This window comes from Microcaecilia unicolor, chromosome 5 (assembly GCF_901765095.1).
Source record: "Microcaecilia unicolor chromosome 5, aMicUni1.1, whole genome shotgun sequence".
Lineage (NCBI taxonomy): Eukaryota > Metazoa > Chordata > Amphibia > Gymnophiona > Siphonopidae > Microcaecilia > Microcaecilia unicolor.
The window spans coordinates 190,313,056-190,338,481 of record NC_044035.1 but is presented as its reverse complement, the minus strand read 5'-3'; the positions used below and the strand labels follow the sequence as shown (position 1 = coordinate 190,338,481).

The window sequence follows — 25,426 nt, the reverse complement described above, 5'->3', positions numbered from 1 at the left end:
GAGGCTCTCAAGACATCATACAGCAAGCCTGCCAAATAAGCCAAGCCCGATTCCAGGGCCGGCCAATCAGCCCTCAAGGAAGGATCCAAGGGGGAAGCCCGCTGCACAATCGTCAGGCACGCCCTGGCCACATAGGAGCCACAAACTGAGGCCTGCAAACTTAAAGCACCTCCAATCTTCTGTCTTGGGCGTCCTTTAGGGCCGTGCCACCTTCCACCGGCAACGCCGTTTTCTTAGTCACCGCAGTGATTAAAGAATCCACGGTAGGCCAAAGAAAGGCCTCCCGTTCACCTTCAGGCAGAGGATAGAGGCGGGACATAGCCCTAGCCACTTTGAGGCTCGCTTCTGGGACATCCCATTGAGCCGAAATCAAGGTGCACATGGCTTCATGCACGTGGAAGGTTCTAGGCAGGCGCTTCGTCCCCAGCATAATGGCGGAGCCAACAGAGGCTGAGGGAGAGACGTCCTCCGGAGAGGAAATCTTCAAAATGCTCATGGCCTGCACTAACAGGTTGGGCAAATCCTCTGAGCGAAAGATCCGCGCTGCAGAGGGGTCATCCGCTCCATCTGAACGGGAATCCGTCTCCTCCAAGGAATCCCCAAAGGACCGTTGGGAGAACTCAGATACGCTGCCCTCATCTACATCAGAGGAGACAGCGTCCTCTAGGGCCTGGAAATCCACCCGAGGGCGTTTGCTTCCGGAGGCCTCAACCCCTTTATCAGACAGGGGGGCAGGGGCAGCGTTTTGCATAAGAAAAGCCTGATGCAGCAGCAAAATGAACTCAGGGGAGAATCCCCCCGAACAGTGCACTTCTGCAGCTTAGGCCACGGCCATAGCCGCACCCTCAACCGGCGCTTGCAAGAGCGGGGGAGAAACGTGCTGCGCATCCAAAATGGCGTCCGGCGCGAAACTCCGAGAAGGAGCCGCGTGGGAAGAATGGCGCTTAACTTTGGCCGCTTTCTTACCGTCGCCCGAATCAAGGGCGACCATAGTATTAACGTCTCCCAGCTCGAGGGCGGCCCAAGAAGAAGCCGTCCGAGCAGAGTGGCCGGCCAACATGGAGTGGGCGAGCAGCGGGGGATGGGCACTTATGGCGGGAAAAACCGCCGCACCGGAGGAAGAACCGGGACACTGATCGGCCTCCAAACTGATGCTTAACAAAGGCGATTCAGGTTTTGAAATCCCCGCATCCCCGCTAGACGCACCCACGCGGTCCGGGGAGCGAATCCTCGCGCCCTCGCCCTCCGACGCCATAAGCCACGTGGAGACCGAACGGGGAACCCCCTGCCCGCTATAAAAAGGTAAAATTACCTGCTTCTCGCTCCGAGCTGTAACGAACTGGTGTCCCAGTGAGTAGCTGCAATAAACGTTGAAATAAACGCCCTTAAAGACGTCCAAAAATTTTTTTTTTTTTTTTAACGGAGCCAGCGGTAGGGGGGAGAAAAGGAGGGACCTGGCACCACCAGGTTTGCACTTGCTCAAGAAGAGCCCTCAACCCCAGGTACTCAACAAAACCTAAAAATTAGGCTTGGAGACCTAGCCAGAGCTGCTGCTGTGTGTGACCACCACCTGCTGAGATAGAGAACATACTGAGGAGTTTCCGGCAGCACATGACCACATATAGGGAGGCAAAAGGATTGCTCTCTATCTCCACCTGCTGGTAGATGGACACAACCCACCAGTCTATGGATTGATCAGCATGATGTTATGGAAGTTTGCTTTCCAGGATCCTGCACGGGTCCGTATCACTCATGACAACCGGACAGTAACCTTACCCAAAGTGGAGGAATTACGGGCATTTGTAGAGAAGCTGCCCCAAGTTACTTGACGCTGAAAGATGTGCAAGCTGTTTAATCTGGGCGATCTGAAAGGAAGAAGGTCTGCTGGTTTATTGGAGTTGGTTATTTTGAATGGGGACAATCTTCATAAAAACTGTGATCTGCAATCCTGATATGAGTCTGGACATGTTTGGACTTTCCCGTTGCCTGCAAGGCCTTGAATTGCAGGCTAGACTAGAGCCACGTGAACCATATAGATTCTCTGCAGTTCAGTTGCTGTTGTTGTTAAGTCTGAGTTATGTTTCCATGTTGAGGTGTGGTGTGTATTGCTAGTGGGCATTCTAGGTGGCGGGGGGAGGGGGCCATGGATATAGAGGGACAAAGTGCCATTTTGGCCAGTGGGGATTTAGAGTTCAGAAAGGATGGAAGAAGGAGGGGGAAGGGGTGTGTGTGGCTGATGGTCTATTACGGATGGTAGTGGGAAGTATGGTTTGTGTGTGGGTTAGTTGGAGTGTGTGTGGGGGAGGAACGGGAGCCTGTGGGGGAGGGGGGTTTAAGGGGAGATGGGGTTGATGGAGTGGGGATTTCTGTGTCCGGGATATTTTGGTAGCTCAAAATGGTATAGAAGCACTCTTACCGTATGTTTTCCGGGGGGGGGGGGGTTTGAGCTGGGAAGCCGTACCCGGGAGGGTATTATTTAAATTTACTCGGTTTGTTAGTCTACTGGGTGGAGGAAAGGATGGGTAGCGTTAGAGTGGCTACTTTAAATGTAGATGACAGACACTCGCCAATTAAGTGTACAAAAATACTGAGTTATAGCAGGCGCATGAAGGTAAATGTTCTGCTCCTTCAGGAGATGCATCTTTCTCATTCAGAGCATGTGAAACTAAAAAAAAGCTGTGTGGGTGAGCTGGCTTTTGCAGGGCCGTGCTAACACGGTAAGCGAGGTAAGCATGGCAGGGGGGCGCTTCCCTCTGGGGGGCGCCGCCTCACCATGCTCACCTCGCTCGCCCTCCCGCAACATCCCTTTTCTTTTTTTTTCTTTTTAAATTTACCTCCGTGGTGGCGGTTCCGGCAGCGCAGCATCAGGGAAGGAGGCGGCGCTCCCGACGTCTCTAGCCTTCCCTTCGCTGTGTTCCACCTTCTTCTGACGTCAAGGATGACGTCAGAAGAAGGCGGAACACAGCGAAGGGAAGGCTAGACGTCGGGAGCGCCGCCTCCTTCCCTGACGCTGCGCTGCCGGAACCGCCACGGAGGTAAATTTAAAAAGAAAAAAAAAGAAAAGGGATGTTGGGGGGAGAGAAGAGGGTGGGCAGTTGAACAATGGGAGCGGGAGGGCAGGGGAGAAACGAGAGCATGGATGCGAAGGGGGGGGAGAAGAGGGCGGGCCAGGCTGGGACATGGGAGAGAGAGGAGCATGGATGCGAGGGGGGTCATGGAAGGGAGAGAGGGGAATTGCTGGAAAGGGATGAATGGAGGGGGCACGGGACAGAGGAGCATGGATGGGCATGGATTGGGAGGGCAGGGCTCAGGGAGAGAGGGGAATTGCTGGAAAGGGATGAATGGAGGGGGCAGGGGACAGAGGAGCATGGATGGGCATGGATTGGGAGGGCAGGGCTCAGGGAGAGAGGAGAAATTGCTGGACATAGAGGGGAGGGAAGAGAGATGAAGGAGATGAAATGAGGGAAAAGGAAGAGAGGAGAAAAACTGAACATGGATGAAGAAAATAGGCAGAAGCTGAGGACCAGAAATGAAGAAGAAAGGAGGAAAGGAAAGAAATAAATGGAAAGGAAGCCCTGGAAACGGAGTTAAGAGGACAGATAGCAGCAGAATCAGATACTGGGCCAGCATGATCAGAAAAAGAAAGTCACCAGACAACAAAGGTAGAAAAAAAAATCATTTTATTTTCATTTTAGTGTTTGGAATATGTCCACTTTGAGAATTTACATCTGCTATCTTATTTTGCAATGTATAGCAATTTGTTTCTAAGAATATTGCTGACAATTCCTGTCAGTGTGGCAAGTGGTGAGCGATCATTTTCACGGGGGGGGGGGGGGGGGGGGGGGGGGGCGCTGCCAACACCAACTGATAGTCTGCAGGGGGGTTGCCAACTGATAGGCTGCAGGGGGGCGCCACAGACCCTAGGCACGGCCCTGGGCTTTTGCCTCTTACAATAGTAGACAGTGTGGAGTGGTCATTCCTATTAATCGGTCCCTTGTTTGTACTAAGCATAGAACTGTACAAGATCCAGAGGGGCGGTTTGTAATTTGGTTGGGGGTAATTCAGGGTTTTAAAGTGGCTCTGTGTTCTGTTTATGAACCAAATGTGTACTCCAACAAATTCTTTTGTGATAGTTTAGCAACACTGGCACCGCTGAGTGAATAAAAATTGGTAATAGGGGGAGATTTTAACATCACCGCAGATCCACTTATAGACTGCAGCCCCCCTAAACCTAGGATAAAAGGAGCGGAAGGAAAGGGCGTGAATTTTTTGATGCATGAACTGGGCCTGTTGGATGCCTGGCATGTACTGAATCTGGATGCTCACGATTATACCTTCTACTCCTGGAACCTATTTTAAAAATCGGCGTGGCCAATGTAACGCCGATTTTTAAAAAAGGTTCCAGGGAAGATCCGGGAAATTATAGACCGGTGAGTCTTACGTCGGTGCCGGGGAAAATGGTAGAGACTATTATCAAAAACAAAATTACACAGCACATCCAAGGACATGGATTACTGAGACCAAGTCAGCACGGCTTTTGTGTGGGGAAATCTTGCCTGACCAATTTACTTCAATTCTTTGAAGGAGTAAACAAACATGTGGACAAAGGGGAGCCGGTTGATATTGTGTATCTGGATTTTCAAAAAGCGTTTGACAAGGTACCTCATGAAAGGCTACAGAGGAAATTGGAGGGTCACGGGATAGGAGGAAAAGTCCTATTGTGGATTAAAAACTTGTTGAAGGATAGGAAACAGAGAGTGGGGTTAAATGGGCAGTATTCACAATGGAGAAGGGTAGTTAGCGGGGTTCTTCAGGGGTCTGTGCTAGGGCCGCTGCCTTTTAATATATTTATAAATGATTTAGAGATGGCAGTAACTAGCGAGGTAATTAAATTTGTTGATGACACAAGGTTATTCAAAGACGTTAACTTGCGACAGGATTGTGAAAAATTACAGAAGGACCTTACGAGACGGGGAGACTGAGTGGCTAAATGGCAGATGACGTTTAATGTGAGCAAGTGCAAGGTGATGCATGTGGGAAAAAAGAACCCGAATTATAGCTACGGACCAAGAAAGGGATCTGGGTGTCGTTGTCGATAATACACTGAAACCTTCTGCTCAGTGTGCTGCTGCGGCTAGGAAAGCGAATAGAATGTTGGGTATTATTAGGAAAGGTATGGAAAACAGGTGTGAGGATGTTATAATGCCGTTGTATTGCTCCATGGTGCGACCGCACCTCGAGTATTGTGTTCAAATCTGGTCGCCGCATCTCAAGAAAGATATAGCAGAATTGGAAAAGGTGCAGCGAAGGGCGACTAAAATGATAGCGGGGATGGGACGACTTCCCTATGAAGAAAGACTAAGGAGGCTAGCTAGGGCTTTTCAGCTTGGAGAAGAGATGGCTGAGGGGGAAGACATGATAGAGGTATATAAAATAATGAGTGGAGTGGAACAGGTGGATGTGAAGCGTATGTTCACGCTTTCCAAAAATACCAGGACTAGGGGGCATGCGATGAAACTACAGTGTAGTAAATTTAAAACAAATCGGAGAAAATATTTCTTCACCCAATGCATAATTAAACTCTGGAATTCGTTGCCGGAGAACGTGGTGAAGGCTGTTAGCTTGACAGAGTTTAAAAAGGGGTTAGACGGTTTCCTAAAGGACAAGTCCATAAACCACTACTAAATGGACTTGGGAAAAATCCACAATTCCAGGAATAACATGTATAGAATGTTTGTACGTTTGGGAAGCTTGCCAGGTGCCCTTGGCCTGGATTGGCCGCTGTCGTGGACAGGATGCTGGGCTCAATGGACCCTTGGTCTTTTTACAGTGTGGCATTACTTATGTACTCCAGGGTTCACAAGGTGCATGCGCGTTTAGATTATGTGCTGCTCCCCTCTTCAATGCTATCTTCAGTACGGGCAGTAGGTATAGACGCGTGGGTAATGTTGGATCACAGCATCGTATGGGTAGATTGGGGAGTGTTTATGGGGCAGAGTAGTGCAGCTGGATGGAGGATGAACCCTGCACTAGATCAAGATCCGAGTTTTCGGGAATATTTAGTGGAAGAGTGGCAGGTTTTTAAAAAAACTAATAAAGCAGAAGAGGTGGATCTCCTAATGTTCTGGGAAGCTGGTAAGGCGGTGATGAGGGGGAAAATAATTGCGTATACTAGTCATACCCGTAGGGAGAGAGATAACGCGCTTATTAAATTGTTAGGACAACTTCAGGAGGCTAGGTCATTGGTGCTGAGAGGAGGTAAGTGTCGCGTGCTCGAGGACCTTGGCATACTGTCAGGCTTCTTCCCCGGGAGCACTGGGTTCGTGAGCCCATGGGCCACTACCGTGGAGCGGCAGTGGCAGGCAAGATCACCTCTAAGGTAGAGATGAGACAAAACTGGACCGGAACCCCGGACTGGAGTTCTACACCGGAATACACGGAACTGGAACGCACCGGACGGGTGCGCACTGGAGTGGAGCCCGCTGGACTAGAACACACTGGAGGGCCCCACAGGACTGGAACATACAGGAGTGAAACCCGCTGGACTGGAACACACTGGACCTAGGCTTCACCTACGCTTGACCACCTTTCCCCGAGGGTTGAGCCCTCAGGTTCTGGCAGCCGGTAGGACTTACAGGAAAACCCGGAACTGGAACTTGCAAGCAGGAACAGCAGGAATGAAGATCCAGGAGTGCCCCCTGGCACCTAGGCGCAGGCAAGGCCGACAGGCAGGGACTGTCCGGGTTCTGGCAGTCGGCAGGTTTAAACACAATGACTAGTAAACTGTACCTAGGCTAATAGAAACGCTATACCCAGGCAAACCAGTCATACACAAGAAACATACACAGAGCACACTCAGGAGACTTGAAAGCTATACACCAGCTAACAACAAAGCTGTGCCCAAGCTAATAAGTCATGCACTGGAAACAAACACAGAGCACTAGCAAAGCTATACACAGGCTAACAAGCCACACGGTGCCTAAGCTGGCTAGTCTAAACAAACACAGAGCACTAGCAAAGCTATACACAGGCTAACAAGCCACACGGTGCCTAAGCTGGCTAGTCTAAACAAACACAGAGCACTAGCAAAGCTATACACAGGCTAACAAGCCACACGGTGCCTAAGCTGGCTAGTCTAAACAAACACAGAGCACTAGCAAAGCTATACACAGGCTAACAAACCACACGGTGCCTAAGCTGGCTAGTCTAAACAAACACAGAGCACTAGCAAAGCTATATACAGGCTAACAAGCCACACGGTGCCTAAGCTAGGGTTACCATTCGTCCGGATTTCCCCGGACATGTCCTCTTTTTGAGGGCATGTCCGGGGCGTCCGGCGGATTTTGCCTGCACCCACGTTTGTCCGGATTTCTGGACAAACGTCGGCGCGGGTGCGGGCAGGCGCGTGCGTGTGGGCGGGCGATCGGCGCCGTGGTAACCCTACTCCCGTCCCCTCCCCTCCTACCATGTTCCCCTGGTGGTCTAGTGACGTCTCTCGAGGCAGGAAAGAGCCCCCTCTTTTCCTGCTGGAGCGCTGCCTCCCCTGTCTATCATCCTCCTCGGTCTGGCTGGGGATTCAAATGGCCGCCGAGAGTGAACTCTCGCGAGGCCACTTCAAACTCTCGGTGGCCATTTTGACTCTCCAGCCAGACGAGGAGGATGCAGCAGGCAAGGACAGGCAGCGCTCGGGCAGGAAAGAGGGGGCTCTTTTCCCTGACCTCGAAGAGAAGACACTACTAGACCACCAGGGCTAGATCGTAAGTGAGGGGGGGAACCATGTGACGGGGGGCGGGGAATAGAGGGGCGGAACGGGACCCGAAGGGGGCGTGGCGGGGGCGGGTATGAGGCGGGGCGGGGTAGGGGGCGTGACATGTGTCCTCTTTTTCAGAGGACACAAAATGGTAACCCTAGCCTAAGCTGGCTAGTCTAAACAAACACAGAGCACTAGCAAAGCTATATACAGGCTAACAAGCCACACGGTGCCTAAGCTGGCTAGTCTAAACAAACACAGAGCACTAGCAAAGCTATATACAGGCTAACAAGCCACACGGTGTCTAAGCTGGCTAGTCTAAACAAAACACAAGAGCACTAGCAAAGCTATACACAGGCTAACAAGCCACACGGTGCCTAAGCTATCTAGTCTAGGGTTACCATTTTTGTGTCCTCTGAAAAAGCAGGACACATGTCACGCCCCCTACCCCGCCCCCGCCACGCCCCATACCCCGCCCCCGCCACGCCCCTTCGGGGTCCTCGTTCCGCCCCTCTATTCCCCGCCCCCGTCACATGGTTCCCCCCCTCCCTTACTATCTAGCCCTGGTGGTCTAGTAGGTCTTCTCTTCGGGGCAGGAAAGAGCCCCTCTTTCCTGCCCGGAGCGCTGCCTGTCCTGCCTGCTGCATCCTCCTCGGTCTGGCTGGAGATTCAAAATGGCCACCGAGAGTTGAAGTGGCCTCGCGAGAGTTCAACTCTCGGCGGCCATTTTGACTCCCCAGCCAGCCCGAGGAGGATGATAGACAGGGGAGGCCGCGCTCCAGGCAGGAAAGAGGGGGCTCTTTCCTGCCTCGAAGACGTCACTAGACCACCAGGGAACATGGTAAGGAAGGGGACGGGGACGGGAGTAGGGTTACCACGGCGCGATCGCCCGCCCACACGCAACGCGCCTGCCGCACCGCGCCCACGTTTGTCCAGAAATCCGGACAAACGTTGGGTGCAGGCAAAATCCGCCGGACGCCCCGGACATGCCCTCAAAAGAGGACATGTCCGGGGAAAATCCGGACGACTGGTAACCCTAATCTAGTCAAACATAGAAACTCACACAGAGCAAACACTGAAACAGTGTACAGAGCACGCTTACACCAGGGCCCTAGATGAAATGCAAAGGCCCGGGATGTAGTCTCTAAGTGATAATAAAGCCCTTCCACACCAGAGGCACAGCTGCAGCAATCACCTTGCATCCAACAGAGCTTGACACACAGAGAAGTCAGCCCAGTGGGAGCCATCTTGGATACTGGCATAGAGGAGTCGGCGGCAGCCATCTTGGAAGAGGCATAGCCCACACAGGTGAGGTTCAGTAGGGCAATCAGCACACAGAGCCAGAGAGAAACTAAGACAGACACAGAGACAAGCAGAAGCCAGCACAGCCACTGACTCCCAGAAACAGGGTAAGTCTGAGGGTGGTCACGGCCACAGACGTAACAGTAAGCCAGGCGACAGAGACTCATACTGGCGGATCAAAAGGCAAATTATTGAAGTGTTGAACCAAAGGGCTCGACTGGATGTCCAGCTTTATAAATATAATCTGCACTGGTGGGGACATAAGGCAGGTAAGCTGCTAGCAATGATGGTTAAGAGTAGATCTGCCAAAAAGCTAATCACGCGTATTAGGGATCGGTCAAGGAATGAGCTACATAGATGAGAGGATATTCAGAAAGCTTTTGTAGACTTTTACCAGTCCCTGTACGATGAGGGTCAATGTGACATACAGGAGAGGGAAACCTTTTTCGACAACCTCCGCATTCCAGAGTTGTCGCAAAAGCAGCTGGAAACCTTGATGCGCCTTTTCAAGAAGTTCAAAAACAGCAAGCTATTAAGAAATTAAATTAGCAAAGGCCCCTGGACCGGACGGGACTGGGAGTTGAATTTTACAAGATCCTGGGGTTCAGTTAGTAGGCCCCTTTGCAGCCTATGTAGGGCCCTATGTTGGGTCAAGCCAGCAAACTGGGTACTTGACGCATGTTACCATAGTGGTGCTGCGAACCCCGGGAGAAATGAAGCAGTTGGCTCATACAGACCTATTATATCTTTAGCAAAGATATTCACATCCTGATTTAATAGTGTTCTGGCTGCTAGATGGGTAAGGCTACTGCCGTGCCTGGTGTCATGAAGATCAAACGGGTTTGTTCCGGGCAGATACGCTTCTACTAACATAATGCGGTGTGATGAAGCCCTGCAGGTGACAAAGGGCAGACCAGGGAATGCAATACTTACTAGTCTGGATGCTGAAAAAGCTTTTGACAAGGTACTGTGGGATTATTTGTTTTGGGTTTTTCCCAAATTTGGTATCTTCGGGGAATTTTTGATGGGCGTTCGGGCGTTGTACAGAAAGCCAACAGCGCAAATACTAATTAATGGGAACCTTACTGAAAAATCTGGTTTGGAACGAGGTATGAAACAGGGATGTCCCCTATCTCCCATGTTGTTTGTCTTGGCATTGGCGCCACTAGCCTGCAAGATACGCCAATTCAGTGAACTGGAGAGCATTAAGGTGGGGTCCCAAGAATACAAAATCAACCTTTTTGCAGATGATATGTTGATTTTCTTGGAGCAAGTGTCCAAGGGAACCCACGTATTGGTACAGTTAATACAAAGACTTAGCAGTTTTTCAGGGCTCAGAATTAATTTCGAAAGTCGGAAGCCCTACCGTTGTCGTCAAATTGAGGCTACAAGCAGTGGTCTGACTTTCCCTTTGCTTGGACGGCAGGGCCCTTGAAATATTTAGGGATTTACCTTCACAGGGATGTGAATATAATGTATAAGAAAAATGTACAAGAGAAGCTAGAAAGCATTAAGGGTTTGTGTCGCCGCTGGCAGGATCTCCCTCTTTCCTTCTTAGGCTGAGTGGCAAAGATACTTTACCCATTGCAGATGATGCCATTGTGGGTCCTGCAGAGGGACGAATCACAGTACAGGGGAATCATTTCTTCCTTTGTATGGAGGGCACGCAGGGCGAGAATAGGTTATAACAAATTGGTTGGAGAACGTAGCGGGGGGGGGGGGGGGGGGTGTCTGCCGGATCTTCGTTTGTATAATGTGGCTGCAATCATGTGGTGGATACATGAACTTCACACGGGACACTTTAAATTTGCACCTGAGGGGGTATGGGAATGCAAGGATCCAGCCGTTTCGATGTTTAATGCCTTTCACTGTAGAGGTAGGAGGACTGGGATCTCTCCCCTTGCGCGCCCATTGAAGAAGGCTTGGGAATGGTGGAGAACCAGGATAGGGGGAGCGTCCCCTTTTTTGGAGATCTTGTGAAATCTTGACTTTGCTGCGAGCCAGACGGGATCTCCTTTTGGGGGATGGTGATATGTTGGACAAGGGTGGAGTTGGGGCAGGGGAATTGCCCTACTTTCTCCGAATGTCAGGCTGTATGGAATATCCCACAAAGACACTTTTACTGATTCTTACAACTTCAACATTATTTGGCCTCCTTGAGGGGGAGGGGTGGCGGCCTTGCCTACTTCACAGCACTAGATAATTGGTTTTTGCAGGTGCCCGCTGCTCAGAACTCGCTCTCCCTCTGGTATAAAAAGGGGAGAGCGCATAGGCCTTTCCCTTTTTTTCCACAAGCAGCAGGTGGAGTGGAGTGCACGTTTGGGGAGAAAAGTTTTAGAGCAAGAGCCGTCACGGTGTTATGAGTTAGCTTTTTGGGTCACACCTGATGTGGGGCTTCATGAGATCCAATTTAGAATATTGCATAACGCTTACATCACTTTTATTTATCGCTGTGTCCATTGTTCTCTAGACATGGAGTCTGTTGCTGGTGGCCAGTGGAATGTGCATGCCCAATCTACCAAGAACCACACCTGTTGATCTCTAAGCTGGCCAGCTAACACACACACACCCACTTACTCCACTGGCTACATGAAGTGAAGCGAGACTGAGCATGGTAAGACAAAGAGCTGTACAATCAAGCACTAAAGGGAATATTTCACCTTATCACCAAATGACAGCAAGTCAATTATATAACCACTGTGATTTTTGTCAAGTATTAAAACACATAAGAAATCAAAATAGATTTTTTCTTCATTCCGTATGTTAATTTCAAATGTAATCCATAAAGCAAACAGTTTTAATATCATTATTCATCACTGTTAAAACTGAAAATCACTTCTCAAAATGTAAATGTTTTCACTAACTACCTTTATTGCAGATCAGTTGAACTTAAGATGTATTTGATTTTTAGATGGTCCCAAAAAACAACAAGGCAAACGATCTGCAAACTCCAACGTAGCAAACAAAACAGCAGATACAAAACGGAAGAATGTTCAAAAATTTATTGATGATGTCAAATACCAGACTTATTGCCCGACACAGGCCATGTTTCGCCCAAGAAGGGCTGCGTCAGGGGCAAAAGTCTCAGAGATATCATTCATCATAATAAATGTTATTCACATGAACCTTGAAATGCTAGGTTCTTGATAGAATAATGAGTTCTTGAAAAAACAGCAGGAAGGATATACTAATGATGATCATTACATGCCTTTCCTCCAGTGCGATGACGACGAATGATACCTCTGAGATTTTTGCCTCTGACGCAGTTGGGCGAAACACAGCCTGTGTCGGGCAATAAGTCTGGTATTTGACATCATCAATAAATTTTTGAACATTCTTCCGTTTTGTATCTTCTGTTTTGTTGTCTATGTTTGATTTTTAGATGTAAATATTTACAACTATGCGATAAACACAAACAAGGCATTGAGGGGGAAGCTGCAAGAAAAGGGGCCCTGGGCTAGCGGTAGGGCTGTTTTTACTGTGTGCCAGGGCTCTTTTTACCGCAGCAGGCAAAAAAGCCCCCAGCACACATGGCCACCGCATGGCCGTGCAGCAGAGAGCCCTTACCGCCACCCATTAAGGTGATGATAAGGGCTACCGCGCTAACCTGGCGGTAACCGGGCAGCTCATGGCAATGACCGATTATCGCCACGTTATCGCTGGGCAAGTCATTTCCAGGGGTTTTCTTTTTCCCCTGGAAATGGCGCGTGCTCGAGGTGGGACTACTGCCGTCCCCTGGAAATGGTGCGTGCTCGAGGCGGGACTACTGCCGGCAGCCTTGTTGGCCAGCGGTAGTCCCAGAAGAGCAAGAGGTAAGCTCATGTTGGGCTTACCGCTGCTCTGTAAAAGGACCCCTAACTGTGATGTTAAAACTACTGTCAATTTTAATCTAGGAGCCAACACACTGATTTTCAAATCTTCCTAGGGCATGTTCTGTTTCATTTTCAAGTTAACATACTAAGCTCATCTAACACAGTAGAAATCCAGTTGTCAGGTGGCCTACTGCTATCTATAAAAATTCATCTAGCCATCAAGGAACTGCTTCATATCCTCCTACCTGTCACCCAGTGGATAGTGATTATAGCTGAGAAGTTTCCATTATTGTTGCCAGTATTCCACTCCATTTATTCCTAACTCCAAGGAATGTCACTGGACCTAGAAAACTGTTATGCACCTCATGTCACCTCTTCTTAAAGGCAAGCAATAAAGTTTTCTTAGCCCGGTAATTCCCAAATGGGGTCGCATCATTAGTAGATGGGGTCACAGAAACAGTACTGATCCCCTTCTCTGCACCTCCAATGCAAGCTATGCCAATTAGTGGCAGTCAGCAAGAGCACGAGTCAGTGAGTGTTCACAGGCTTTCTCCCCTGCTCCTTTTAGCCTGAAAACCCATGCGGTTTGTGAGAACACAATGACATACAGGGCCCTGCGCTAACTGCTGTTAGTGTTGCAACCACTACTATTGCTGCTGTCTTCATACTTAGGAAGACTGGTGGAAGGAGGAGGAAGAAGTAGATGACAGAGGTGAGGGCAGTTGAGGTCTGCTATTTTGTTTTCATCATCATCTAGGAACATGGGAATTCATAAATATTAAAATGGGGTCACACTGGATAGCTTGCAAAGCACTGATTTAACCTAAACAGATTCTAAACATCCTTTCTGTCCTCCAAATCTCCCAGATTCTATATAGCGTAACTTGAGCTGCACGCATAAATTAACTTAACAAGCCGAATTGCCACTTAAGCAATTAAGTATATATAAGTACATAAGTATTGCCTACTGGGATAGACCAAAGGTTCATCAAGCCCAGTATCCTGTTTCCAAAAGTGGCCAATCCAGGTCACAAGTACCTGGCAAGATCCCAAAACAGTATAATACATTTTATGCTGCTTATCCTAGAAATAAATAGTAGATTTTCCCCAAGTCCATTTTAATAATGGCTTATGGACTTTTCTTTTAGGAAGCTATCCAAACCTTTTTTAAACCCCGCTAAGCTAACTGCGCACAACTTTCTAAGCATACTCTGTAAAGTGATGTGTGTAAAATCTAAGATGCAGACTGGAAAAGGGGTTGTGGCCATGGGCGTGGAATGGGCAGGTTTTGGGCATTTCTAAAAACTATATGTGCTGTTACAGAATACACAAGCTCCGCGCCTAACTTAGGCGTAGGCATTTACACCAAGTTTTACTTGATGTAAATGCCCGCTACTAAATTTAGTTGCATGGATCGGCACTAGGCATATTCTATAAACTGTACCTAACTTTAGGCAGTTTATAGAATACGCCTAGGTGTCTTTTTTTTAGGGCGCAATATACAGATTCTAGTCCAATATGTATAATATAGGTGTAATGAGCCAACAGCAATTTCTATACAACACTACCCAAGAAACACTGTGGATACTGCCAAGGTTATGCAATGTACTTGCATATGTCCTCCATTTCTCTCCTATTGGCAAATACCAGACTTTCATCCCCAAGCACACTCTACTAAACAAAAATGCCAAACTACCCAGTTCCAGGAAGGGGATATTTTAGCTAGTCCTCATCTGAACTTATATCCCAAAGCAGTGTAGTATTTATAGCCCCGATTCCGCCCATTGAAATCAGCATTCCCCAATATTCTGCCTGTCATATAATGCACCAGGATATGACTGTTAGAAAATAGGGCTGTACTAAATATTCAAATTCGACTCGGCCCCCAAATAGTTCCCCGAATACATTATTCATATTTGGCTGAATAGTGATTTAAATTCAGATACAAATAATTTGGGGCTCTAATGTGCTAAATTGTACTGAAATAAACACTTGATCTCCAAAAGACGGCGTTCTGTTTGATTAATAGGATAATCACAACGTAGTGGCCAATATGCCCTAACTGCGTGGTTCATTTCCATTATTCCATATTTAACACATAAGAACCATTCTGACCCCTGAGGCAGGCATTTGTATGCCAAAACACGGCCCGTGTCGGGTCATTTTCAGATTAAAGGACGACCGTTACCTCTATCCTGAAGGCCCAGTGTTACTTTTTTTCTGTTTATGCTTGTATGCTGTTTTTACCCTCTCTTCTGTGAGTGTGCCTTTATTTTCTCAGCCACTTGTGCTCATAATGAATAAATGTAATGTAGAAACTGAAAAATTCTGTCTGCCTTTTCCAAACGAGATTAATGGCCTATCACCTGATCTGGCGGGGAAGCAAAAACACTATGGCCGTGGACATAGAAGGATTAAACCTTTTATTTAAAAAAAGAAAAGTAAAAATAAAAAAGCCTGACCTACTAACATATATTGGAGTACTGTAAATATTGCTAAGCCTGCTTGCACCATTTTGATAATTATAGTGTACTGTCAACCTCTTTTTAAAACAATCTGAGCTTTAGTATCTATTTCTCTAAGTAAATATTGCAAAACCGTCAGACCTTTGGAATGGAACAAAGCATTTTTACAGCATTTGTTTAAACCAAATCCAGTCTATAACTTGGGGGGGGGGTTGTTTGTTTGTTTTTTGCATGTTCTCAGTCTCAGTCAAAAGGACAAAAAAAGACCCATCTTCAGCTCTCACATAAAATTGCCTTTAAGGTCTACACCCTGATTCACAGGATCATTTATGGTGTAATTCCCAAATACATGCTTGATCTGGTTGACCTACCACCTAGAAACAGTTCCAGTTTAACCCAATCCTACCTAAATTTACATTATCCTGATTGTAATGGCCTTAAATATAAATCTACCTACGCCTCCAACTTCTCCTACATAGGCACACAACTATGGAATGCTTTACCCAAATCCGTAAAATCAACCCAGAACTATCTAAATTTTAGAAAATTAGTGAAGACCATCCTGTTCAAGAAGCCTTACTTTCTTGACTCAACCTAACCCACCCATTCCTGGTTTTCAGCAAGATTCATCGACCTTATTAACATGTAACTTTGTTATTATCTTCTAGCAAATTAGTTTAGAAATAACTGGAACATAATAATCCTAGAAAATAGATCTAAGGTATCATAACTTCTGATGAGCTGGCATTTAAAAGTTACTTACCCATCTCTTCCTTTGCTGACAATCTTCACCTCAAAGTAGTAGATGCCACAGGCTGCTGGTATGGGGTGGGTAGCACGAACTGAAGCAGCATCTTTATGATTTTTTCCATGACCTAAAGGAAAAAGGAGAGATAAGGAAAGGTTACTATCAGGTGCTACCTCCAGTAGCTCTGCAAAACAAATACAAGGGTGAATATGGTTGTAGGAAATTAAATTCTAACACATACTGTTTGAGACAGTGGAATCTCATAGCTTGAGAAATGATTCATGATGGTTTAGCTAGGCAAGTTATAAATATGATCCTACACTGCCATCATATAAATGAATTACATCAGATCCTTCTCTTCTATTGTCCCCTTATCTCATTCCTAAGGCATGAGGTAAATCAAACTCACAAATGGTCACAAAAATCAAACCATAAAATTCACCAAAGGAAAAGAATTATTAGAATTAGTCACCTCATATGTGCCAACTTTTGACAATGACTAGGGATAACAAGCACAGCACAAAGTACATGCTTCTGGACATACTGAAGGAGCTTGTTCAATATTGGAGGTGCTCAGCACCCACAGCGCTAGCACCTATGACTCCCCGCACATCTTCATACCTTTGTGCGAGTAGCTTTTTTTTATGAGGAGGTTGAAAAGCAGTTTCCATTGGGCAGAAGAAGGGCAAACAGCAACAAAAATAAATCGGTAAAACCATCCCTTCAAGAAATACATTTCTTCTAATGAATAAAAGCCAACCTGATACAATCAATCCCAGACGAAGAAAGTGATACAGAAAATTCACTAAAGTTTCAGATACCAATGTCTCACTCGATTCTAAATAAATTCCTGACAACAAAGACATCAGAAACAAAATTCAGATTTAAAACAACAGGCGAGAGCAACAGTATCAAAATAGAGACAAATATAAAGATAAATTAACGGAGCATTCCCAAGTACAGCCTCCTAGTCTCAGCAACAAAACATGACACTGCAAATTACAGGCACGAACACAAAGAGATAACCCTAAGAAATGGGCAAATAATCACCTCAGCCTGTGTAAATGAGAAATAACAGATCCCCAAACTCAACAAATCTAGCTAGAAAGTTACTTTAAATAACATGTAGAATTGACACTATTGCAACTAAGAGAACAAAAGGCCTCATAAGAAGCTGTCTCCTCAGAATTATCTGCTCTGGTCCAACTCCTCAGGCATCTCTGCCAACCCCATTGTGGTGGTATGACATACACCCGGATACCAAATTGTGATACTGTATCTACTCACTGTACCTTTGTAATGTACCCGCAGATTAATCTGTGACAGCCCTATATAGTTATATTTATCCTTAGAGCTCCACGAGCGGGGCAGGGGTGTCTCGTCCTCGTTCACTGCGGGGTACAGCTGTTTCAGTCGGTCAGTCAGTTCCTGTTCTTGATAATTCAATGCCGACTCTCCCCCATGTAAGCTCCCAACTCCTTGCTCCGCCATCTTGAATGCACTATTGTGTCACTGTCTATAGAGACAGTCCGGTATTCCGAGTAACCAATCGCCGATTCGCCCAACCACAATAGAGGACGCCGTGGAATATGGACATTGTAGTTTCTGTTGCTGTCGTCTCCTTTTCTACAGACTGAAACATCAACCGCTAAACCAAACTGCAAATCCCAGAAAAAAGTGCGACGCCTGGGCCGTCTTCTATGTTCGTACTGGTCTGTGAGGATTTGGGGAGTTAAAGTTCTATCGACTTGGTTTTCAGTAGCTGAGATAGGCAATTTTGTAGCTCAAGAAACTACAGCTTCCAGTAGGGAGGACGTGTTGTCAAACGTCATAATAAACAAAAAGTCACAGGGTCTGCAGTATTAAAATAAATAAGGTGGCTTCCTCTGGTGCTTTTGAGTTTGGCTGTTCTCATATCACTTTGGAATATCACAGTTCTGTGATTTCAGGGATAGGAACGTAACTTTAGTTTTACGAATGTTACAAACTAGGATAGGGCTTCCAGCAAGTCAAAAATATTGATAATTTGGTTTTCTGTTTAACTGTTTGACTCGCTTATGCCCCTACTTCATAATACGATAACAGTTTCCAAAGAACTAGAGGCACATATCATCTTTATTTCATTGCTTCCAACAGGCGGTAATTTAGAATGCTGTGTATCATGGGTCCTGCGCTACCATGGTTACCGGCTGTACATAGAGAACCAAGGAAGTTGGAGAAAGAGTGGTGTCGTGTGGTTCGTGATCGTGAGCTGCTGTCTCTCTGGGTAGTTCTATGGCTGCGTACAAGGATCCTGCATCGTCTCCTTCCACGGCCCCACTCCATAACGAGTAAGGACAGTAACGCTCCCACAACGATATTGCCTTCTTGGAATTGTTAATACATAGGGTGTATAGGATAGCTGAAGACCACATAAAGTAGGAATCCGAAGGCGATCTGGCTTTTACACCGTCCCGAATCCGAAGGCTATGTGGTTTTAGAATTTCACTAGAAGGTGTTTGGATAATAGATAGGAAATATTATGGCCGAGTATAGGTATAGATAATGCCGATTTGTGCTATTGTTCTTTGTGCTTGAAGCGTTACAAGATGAAGTCACCCGAGGACTGTCAGTAATGGACTGAAATGTAGTAACGCTGTTATGATATACCCGTCAGAGTGTGGGGACCTAGTCGATAGAAACAGCAAGAGAGAATAAAAGTATGGTCCAATCAGAGCTACCCTGCCTGTCCTTCCAACTACCGCCCCATCTCCCTCCTACTCTTCCTCTCCAAGATACTTGAACGAGCCGCTGTTCACAGCCGCTGCCTTGATTTTCTCTCCTCTCATGCCATCCTCGATCCTCTGCAATTCGGTTTTCACCCTCTACACTCGACAGAAACAGCACTCACTAAAGTCTGTAATGACCTGTTCCTTGCCAAATCCAAAGGTCACTACTCCATCCTCATCCTCCTCGATCTATCCGCTGCTTTTGACACTGTCAATCATACTACTACTACTACTAACTAGCATTTCTAAAGCGCTACTAGGGTTACGCATAATTTACTTCTTGCTGCACTATCCTCAGTTGGGTTCCAGGGCTCTGTCCTCTCCTGGTTCTCCTCTTATCTCTCCCACCGTACCTTCAGAGTACATTCTCATGGATCTTCCTCCACCCCCATCCCGCTCTCTGTTGGAGTTCCTCAGGGATCTGGCCTTGGACCCCTTCTTTTTTCAATCTACACCTCTTCCTTGGGCTCGCTGATCTCATCTCATGGTTTCCAATACCATCTTTATGCTGACGACACCCAGCTTTACCTCTCCATACCAGAAATCACTGCGGAAACCCAGGCCAAAGTATCAGCCTGCTTATCCGACATTGCTGCCTGGATGTCCAACCGGCACCTGAAACTGAACATGGCCAAGACCGAACTTATTGTCTTCCCACCCAAACCCACTTCTCCTCTCCCTCCACTCTCTGTTTCAGTCGACAACACCCTCATCTGCCCGCAACCTCGGAGTCATCTTCGACTCCTCCCTCTCCTTCTCTGCCCATATCCAGCAGACAGCCAAGACCTGTCGCTTCTTCCTCTATAACATCAGCAAAATTCGCCCCTTCCTCTCCGAAGGGTCAGTTCAGCAAGCTGAAGAGTAGTAAATCACCGGGACCTGATGGTATTCATCCCAGAGTATTAATAGAACTAAAAAATGAACTTGCGGAGCTACTGTTAGAAATATGCAATCTGTCCCTAAAATCGAGTGTAGTACCGGAAGACTGGAGGGTAGCCAATGTTACTCCGATTTTTAAGAAGGGTTCCAGAGGAGATCCGGGAAATTATAGACCGGTGAGTCTGACGTCGGTGCCGGGCAAGATGGTGGAGGCTATTATTAAGAATAAAATTGCAGAGCATATACAAAAACATGGACTGATGAGACAAAGTCAGCACGGATTTAGTGAAGGGAAGTCTTGCCTCACCAATCTAATGCATTTTTTTGAGGGGGTAAGCAAACATGTGGACAATGGGGAGCCGGTTGATATTGTATATCTGGATTTTCAGAAGGCGTTTGACAAAGTGCCGCACGAAAGACTCCTGAAGAAATTGCAGAGTCATGGAATCGGAGGTAGGGTATTATTATGGATTAAGAACTGGTTGAAAGATAGGAAGCAGAGAGTAGGATTGCGTGGCCAGTATTCTCAGTGGAGGAGGGTAGTTAGTGGGGTCCCGCAGGGGTCTGTGCTGGGTCCGATGCTTTTTAATGTATTTATAAATGACCTAGAGATGGGAATAACTAGTGAGGTAATTAAATTCGCCGATGACACAAAATTATTCAGGGTCGTCAAGTCGCAGGAGGAATGTGAACGATTACAGGAGGACCTTGCGAGACTGGGAGAATGGGCGTGCAAGTGGCAGATGAAGTTCAATGTTGACAAGTGCAAAGTGATGCATGTGGGTAAGAGGAACCCGAATTATAGCTACGTCTTGCAAGGTTCCGCGTTAGGAGTTACGGATCAAGAAAGGGATCTGGGTGTCGTCGTCGATGATACGCTGAAACCTTCTGCTCAGTGTGCTGCTGCGGCTAGGAAAGCGAATAGAATGTTGGGTGTTATTAGGAAGGGTATGGAGTCCAGGTGTGCGGATGTTATAATGCCGTTGTATCGCTCCATGGTGCGACCGCACCTGGAGTATTGTGTTCAGTACTGGTCTCCGTATCTCAAAAAAGATATAGTAGAATTGGAAAAGGTACAGCGAAGGGCGACGAAAATGATAGTGGGGATGGGACGACTTTCCTACGAAGAGAGGCTGAGAAGGCTAGGGCTTTTCAGCTTGGAGAAGAGACGGCTGAGGGGAGATATGATAGAAGTGTATAAAATAATGAGTGGAATGGATCGGGTGGATGTGAAGCGACTGTTCACGCTATCCAAAAATACTAGGACTAGAGGGCATGAGTTGAAGCTACAGTGTGGTAAATTTAAAACGAATCGGAGAAAATTTTTCTTCACCCAACGTGTAATTAGACTCTGGAATTCGTTGCCGTAGAACGTGGTATGGGCGGTTAGCTTGACGGAGTTTAAAAAGGGGTTAGATAGATTCCTAAAGGACAAGTCCATAGACCGCTATTAAATGGACTTGGAAAAATTCCGCATTTTTAGGTATAACTTGTCTGGAATGTTTTTACGTTTGGGGAGCGTGCCAGGTGCCCTTGACCTGGATTGGCCACTGTCGGTGACAGGATGCTGGGCTAGATGGACCTTTGGTCTTTCCCAGTATGGCACTACTTATGTACTTATGTAACACACCACCCAAACTCTCGTCCACTCTCTCATCACCTCTCGCCTTAACTACTGCAACCTACTCCTCACTGGCCTCCCACTTAACCATCTATCCCCTCTTCAATCTGTTCAGAACTCTGCTGCCCGTCTTATCTTCCGCCTAGACTGATATGCTCATATCACCCCTCTCCTCAAGTCACTTCACTGGCTTCTGATCAGGTACCACATACAATTCAAGCTTCTCCTACTAACCTACAAATGCACTCAATCTGCAGCCCCTCATTACCTCTCTACCCTCATCTCCCTTTACGCTCCTACCCGTAACCTCCGCTCACAAGACAAATTCCTCCTCTCAGTACCCTTCTCTACCACCGCCAACTCCAGACTCCGCCCTTTCTGCCTCGCCTCACCCTATGCTTGGAATAAACTCCCTGAGCCCATACGCCAAGCCCCCTCCCTGCCCATCTTCAAATCCTTGCTGAAAGCCCACCTCTTCAATATCGCTTTCGGCACCTAACCATTGTACCTCTGTCCAGGAAATCTAGACTGCCCCCAATTTGATTGACTGCACTTTTTTGTCCTTTAGATTGTAAGCTCCTTTGAGCAGGGACTGGCCTTCTTTGTTAGATTGTACAGCGCTGCGTAACCCTGGTAGCGCTTTAGAAATGTTAAATAGTAGTAGTAATATTAAGACATCAAACATATACTACATGTTATGGCGCTGCGTACGTATAGTAGCGCTATAGAAATGCTAAGTAGTAGTAGTAGTAGTAGTATAGCTCTCGCGTACTGTCTGGCGTATGCTTGGTCTCCACTGAAAATGCTGCAACAGTCTTCTTTTAATATAAAAACATAAGCGTTACCATACTGGGATAGACCAAAGGTCCATCAAGCCCAGTATCCCGTTTCCAACAGTGACTAATCTAGGTTACAAGTACCTGGCAAGATCCCCAAACAGTACAATACATTTTATGCTGCTTATCCTAGAAATAAGCAGTGGATTTTCCCCAAGGCCATCTTAATAATGACTTATGGACTTTTAGGAAATTATCTAAACCTTTTTTAAACTCTGTTAAGTTAACTACTTTTACCACATTCTCTGGCAGCGAATTCCAGAGTTTAATTACACGTTCAGTGAAGAAATGTTTTCTCCAGTTTGTTTAAACTTAGTAGCTTTATTGTGTACCCCCTAGTCCCAGTATTTTTGGAAAGAGTAAATAAGAAATTCATCTCTACCTGTTCCAGGCCACTCAGTATTTTACATAGCCGCTGAGAGGGGGGGGCAGGGGGGACAAAATTCTCCAGGTCCGGGCCTCCAAGGGGGGCCCAGTGCCGCAGTCCCACCCGCCCTCCGTCGTCGACTGTTTGCCACTGGGCCAGGCCCCCTGCATTGAAATCACAGCGCCTCTCACCTCCGTGTGAAAGCGCTGCAGGCAGCAGTGCAGCAGATCGCCTCCCTTCGGGCCTCCTTTCCTCCCTGTGTCCCGCCCTCGTCTGACATAACTTCCGCGAGGGCAGGACACAAGGAGGGAAGGATGGCCGAAGGGAGGCGATCTGCCGCCCCACTGCCCGCAGCGCTTTCACACGGAGGTGAGAGGTGCTGTGATTTCAATGCAGGGGGCCCGGCCCGGTGGCGGGTGGAGGGGGGAGCAGCGGCGGCGACCTCGGAGGGTGGTGGAGGAGGAAGCGGCGGCGACCTTGGGGGAAGTAGAGGAAGGAGCGGCGACGATGACGACCTCGGGGGGGGCGGGGTCCGGCCCCGTCTCTCAGCGGCCCTGGTATTTTATAGACCTATACCATATCTCCCCTCAGTCATCTCTTCTCCAAGCTGAAGAGCCCTAGCTGCTTTAGCCTTTTTTCATAGGAAAGCCATCCCATCCCCTTTATAATTTTTATCGTCCTTTTCTGTACCTTTTCTAATTCCACCTATATCTTTTTTAAGATGTAGTGACCAGAATTGCACATAGTATTAGAGGTGCGGTCACACCATGGAGCTATTCAAAAGCTACTCCTGGGGGAATTCTGCACAATGCAGAATTTGTGCAGAATTCTGTGTAGTCTGCCTTTGCAGGCAGAGCGGCACAGATACTGTCACCTGGAAAGTGACTTCCACTCTCCCTACACTCTCACCAGTCCAACATGTAGGAGGAGGAGTTGCACAGTCACAGGTCGGGTTGCTTCTTCCTCTGCTGCGATGGTTCCTTTAAGCCGCTTGGCTGTGCGAAGTCCCACGTGGCTCAAAGGAACCGTCAAGCTCTGGACAGGAGAGGAGCAGAAAGCAGCCCAATGTGCGGCATTGCAGTTCCTCCTCCTACCACACTGGACCAGTGAGTGTGCAGGTGGGGAGGGAGGTCTGGAAAAATGTAAATGGAGGGGGCTGGAAAAAAGGTGAATTGAGTGTGGTTGCAGGAAGGGGGCTGGAAAAAAAAGGTAGATGAGGTGTGTGTGTGCCATGGGACTAGGGTGGAGGTCTGCACGAAAATGCATGGGAAACTGCAGTGAGGGTGGGGGTATTTCATACCTCGGGGAGATGCTAGCCCTTATTATAGGGCAAATGTGCACAAAAAAATTGCAAATAAAGTGTGCAGAATTTTTGACTTTTTTTGCGCAGAATTCCCCCTGGAGTAAAAGGCATTATTTATTTATGTATTTATGTATTCTGATTTTTAGTGCATGGAAAGTGCGTGCCGATCCCAAAACTACCTTGGGATGCCTGAGCACGTTCCATGGTTGTGCAGTATATTCTTCTTACGACTTGTAATTCTTCTTATTGTTATTATGTAAGCCGCATTGAGCCTGCCATGTGTGGGAAAGCGCGGGGTACAAATGTAATAAATAAATAAATAGTAATGGTCTATATGGCCATCCAAACCTTTTTTAAACTCTGCTAAGTTTCCAACGAATTCCAGAGCTTAATTACACATTCAGTGAAGAAACATTTTCTTCGATTCATTTTAAATTGAGTACTTTGTAGCTTCATTGCGTGCCCCCTAGTCCTAATATTTTAGGAAAGCGTAAGCAGATGCTTCCATATCATCATGCTGATCAATCCATAGACTGGTGGGTTGTGTCCATCTACCAGCAGGTGGAGATAGAGAGCAAAGCTTTTGCCTCCCTATATGTGGTCATGTGCTGCCGGAAACTTCTCAGTATGTTCTCTGTCTCAGCAGGTGGTGGTCACACACAGCAGCAGCTCTGGCTAGGTCTCCAAGCCTAATTTTTAGGTTTTGTTGAGTACCTGGGGTTGAGGGCTCTTCTTGAGCAAGTGCAAACCTGGTGGCGCCAGGTCCCTCCTTTTCTCCCCCCTCCCGCTGGCTCCGTTAAAAAAAAAAAAAAAAAATTTTGACGGCCTTAAGGGCGTTTATTTCGACGTTTATTTAAACGTTTATTGCAGCTACTCACTGGGACACCAGGTCGTTACAGCTCGGAGCGAGAAGCAGGTAATTTTTACCTTTTTATAGCGGGCAGGGGGTTCCCCGATCGATCTCCACGTGGCCTATGGCGTCGGAGGGCGAGGGCGCGAAGAATCGCTCCCCGGACCGCATGTGCGCTTTTAGCGGGGATGCGGGGGTCTTAAAGTCTGATTCGCCCTTGTTGGGTGTCAGTTCGGAGGCCGGTCAGTGTCCCGGGTCTTCCTCCGGTGCGGCGGTTTTTCCCGCCATAAACGCCCATCCCCTGCTGCTCGCCTCCGCCATCTTGGCCGGCCACTCTGCTCGGACGGCTTCTTCTTGGGCCAGCCCTTGAGCTGGGAGACGTTAATGCCATGGCCGCCCTTGATTTGGGCGACGGCAAAAAAGCGGCTAAAGTTAAGCGCCGTTCTTCCCGCACGGCTCCTTCACGGAGTATCGCGCCGCATGCCATCTTGGATGCGCAGCATGTTTCTCCCCCGCTCTTGCGAGCGCCGGTTGAGGGTGCGTCTAGGGCTGTGGCCCAGGCTGCTGAAGTGCACAGTCTGGGGGGTTTCTCCCCCGAGTTTATTTTGCTGCTGCATCAGGCCTTTCTTATGCAAAACGCTGCCCCTTCTCCCTTGTCCGATAAAGGGGTTGAGGCCCCCGGAAGTAAACGCCCTCGGGTGGATTCCCAGGCCTTAGAGGACTCT

The 25,426-nt window shown here is 47.6% G+C and overlaps 2 protein-coding genes across 3 annotated transcripts in view; one reads left to right on the top strand and one right to left on the bottom strand.

Annotated features, from left to right (window-relative positions):
• Nucleotides 1-17,861, bottom strand: part of RANBP10 (RAN binding protein 10) — a 683,001-nt gene extending 665,140 nt beyond the window's left edge. For both annotated transcript variants that reach the window (XM_030203667.1, XM_030203668.1), the window contains exons 1-2: nucleotides 17,370-17,861; nucleotides 16,093-16,204 (exon numbers count right to left, since the gene is read on the bottom strand). In XM_030203667.1, the coding sequence (XP_030059527.1) occupies nucleotides 16,093-16,204; nucleotides 17,370-17,568 (311 nt within the window). In that variant the 5' untranslated portion in view covers nucleotides 17,569-17,861. The remainder of the gene's footprint in view (nucleotides 1-16,092; nucleotides 16,205-17,369) is intronic.
• Nucleotides 17,862-18,324: 463 nt separating this feature from the next.
• Nucleotides 18,325-25,426, top strand: part of TSNAXIP1 (translin associated factor X interacting protein 1) — a 1,164,230-nt gene continuing 1,157,128 nt past the window's right edge. The window contains exon 1 of the mRNA XM_030203665.1: nucleotides 18,325-18,407. Coding sequence (XP_030059525.1) covers nucleotides 18,352-18,407 — 56 coding nt within the window. The 5' untranslated portion in view covers nucleotides 18,325-18,351. The remainder of the gene's footprint in view (nucleotides 18,408-25,426) is intronic.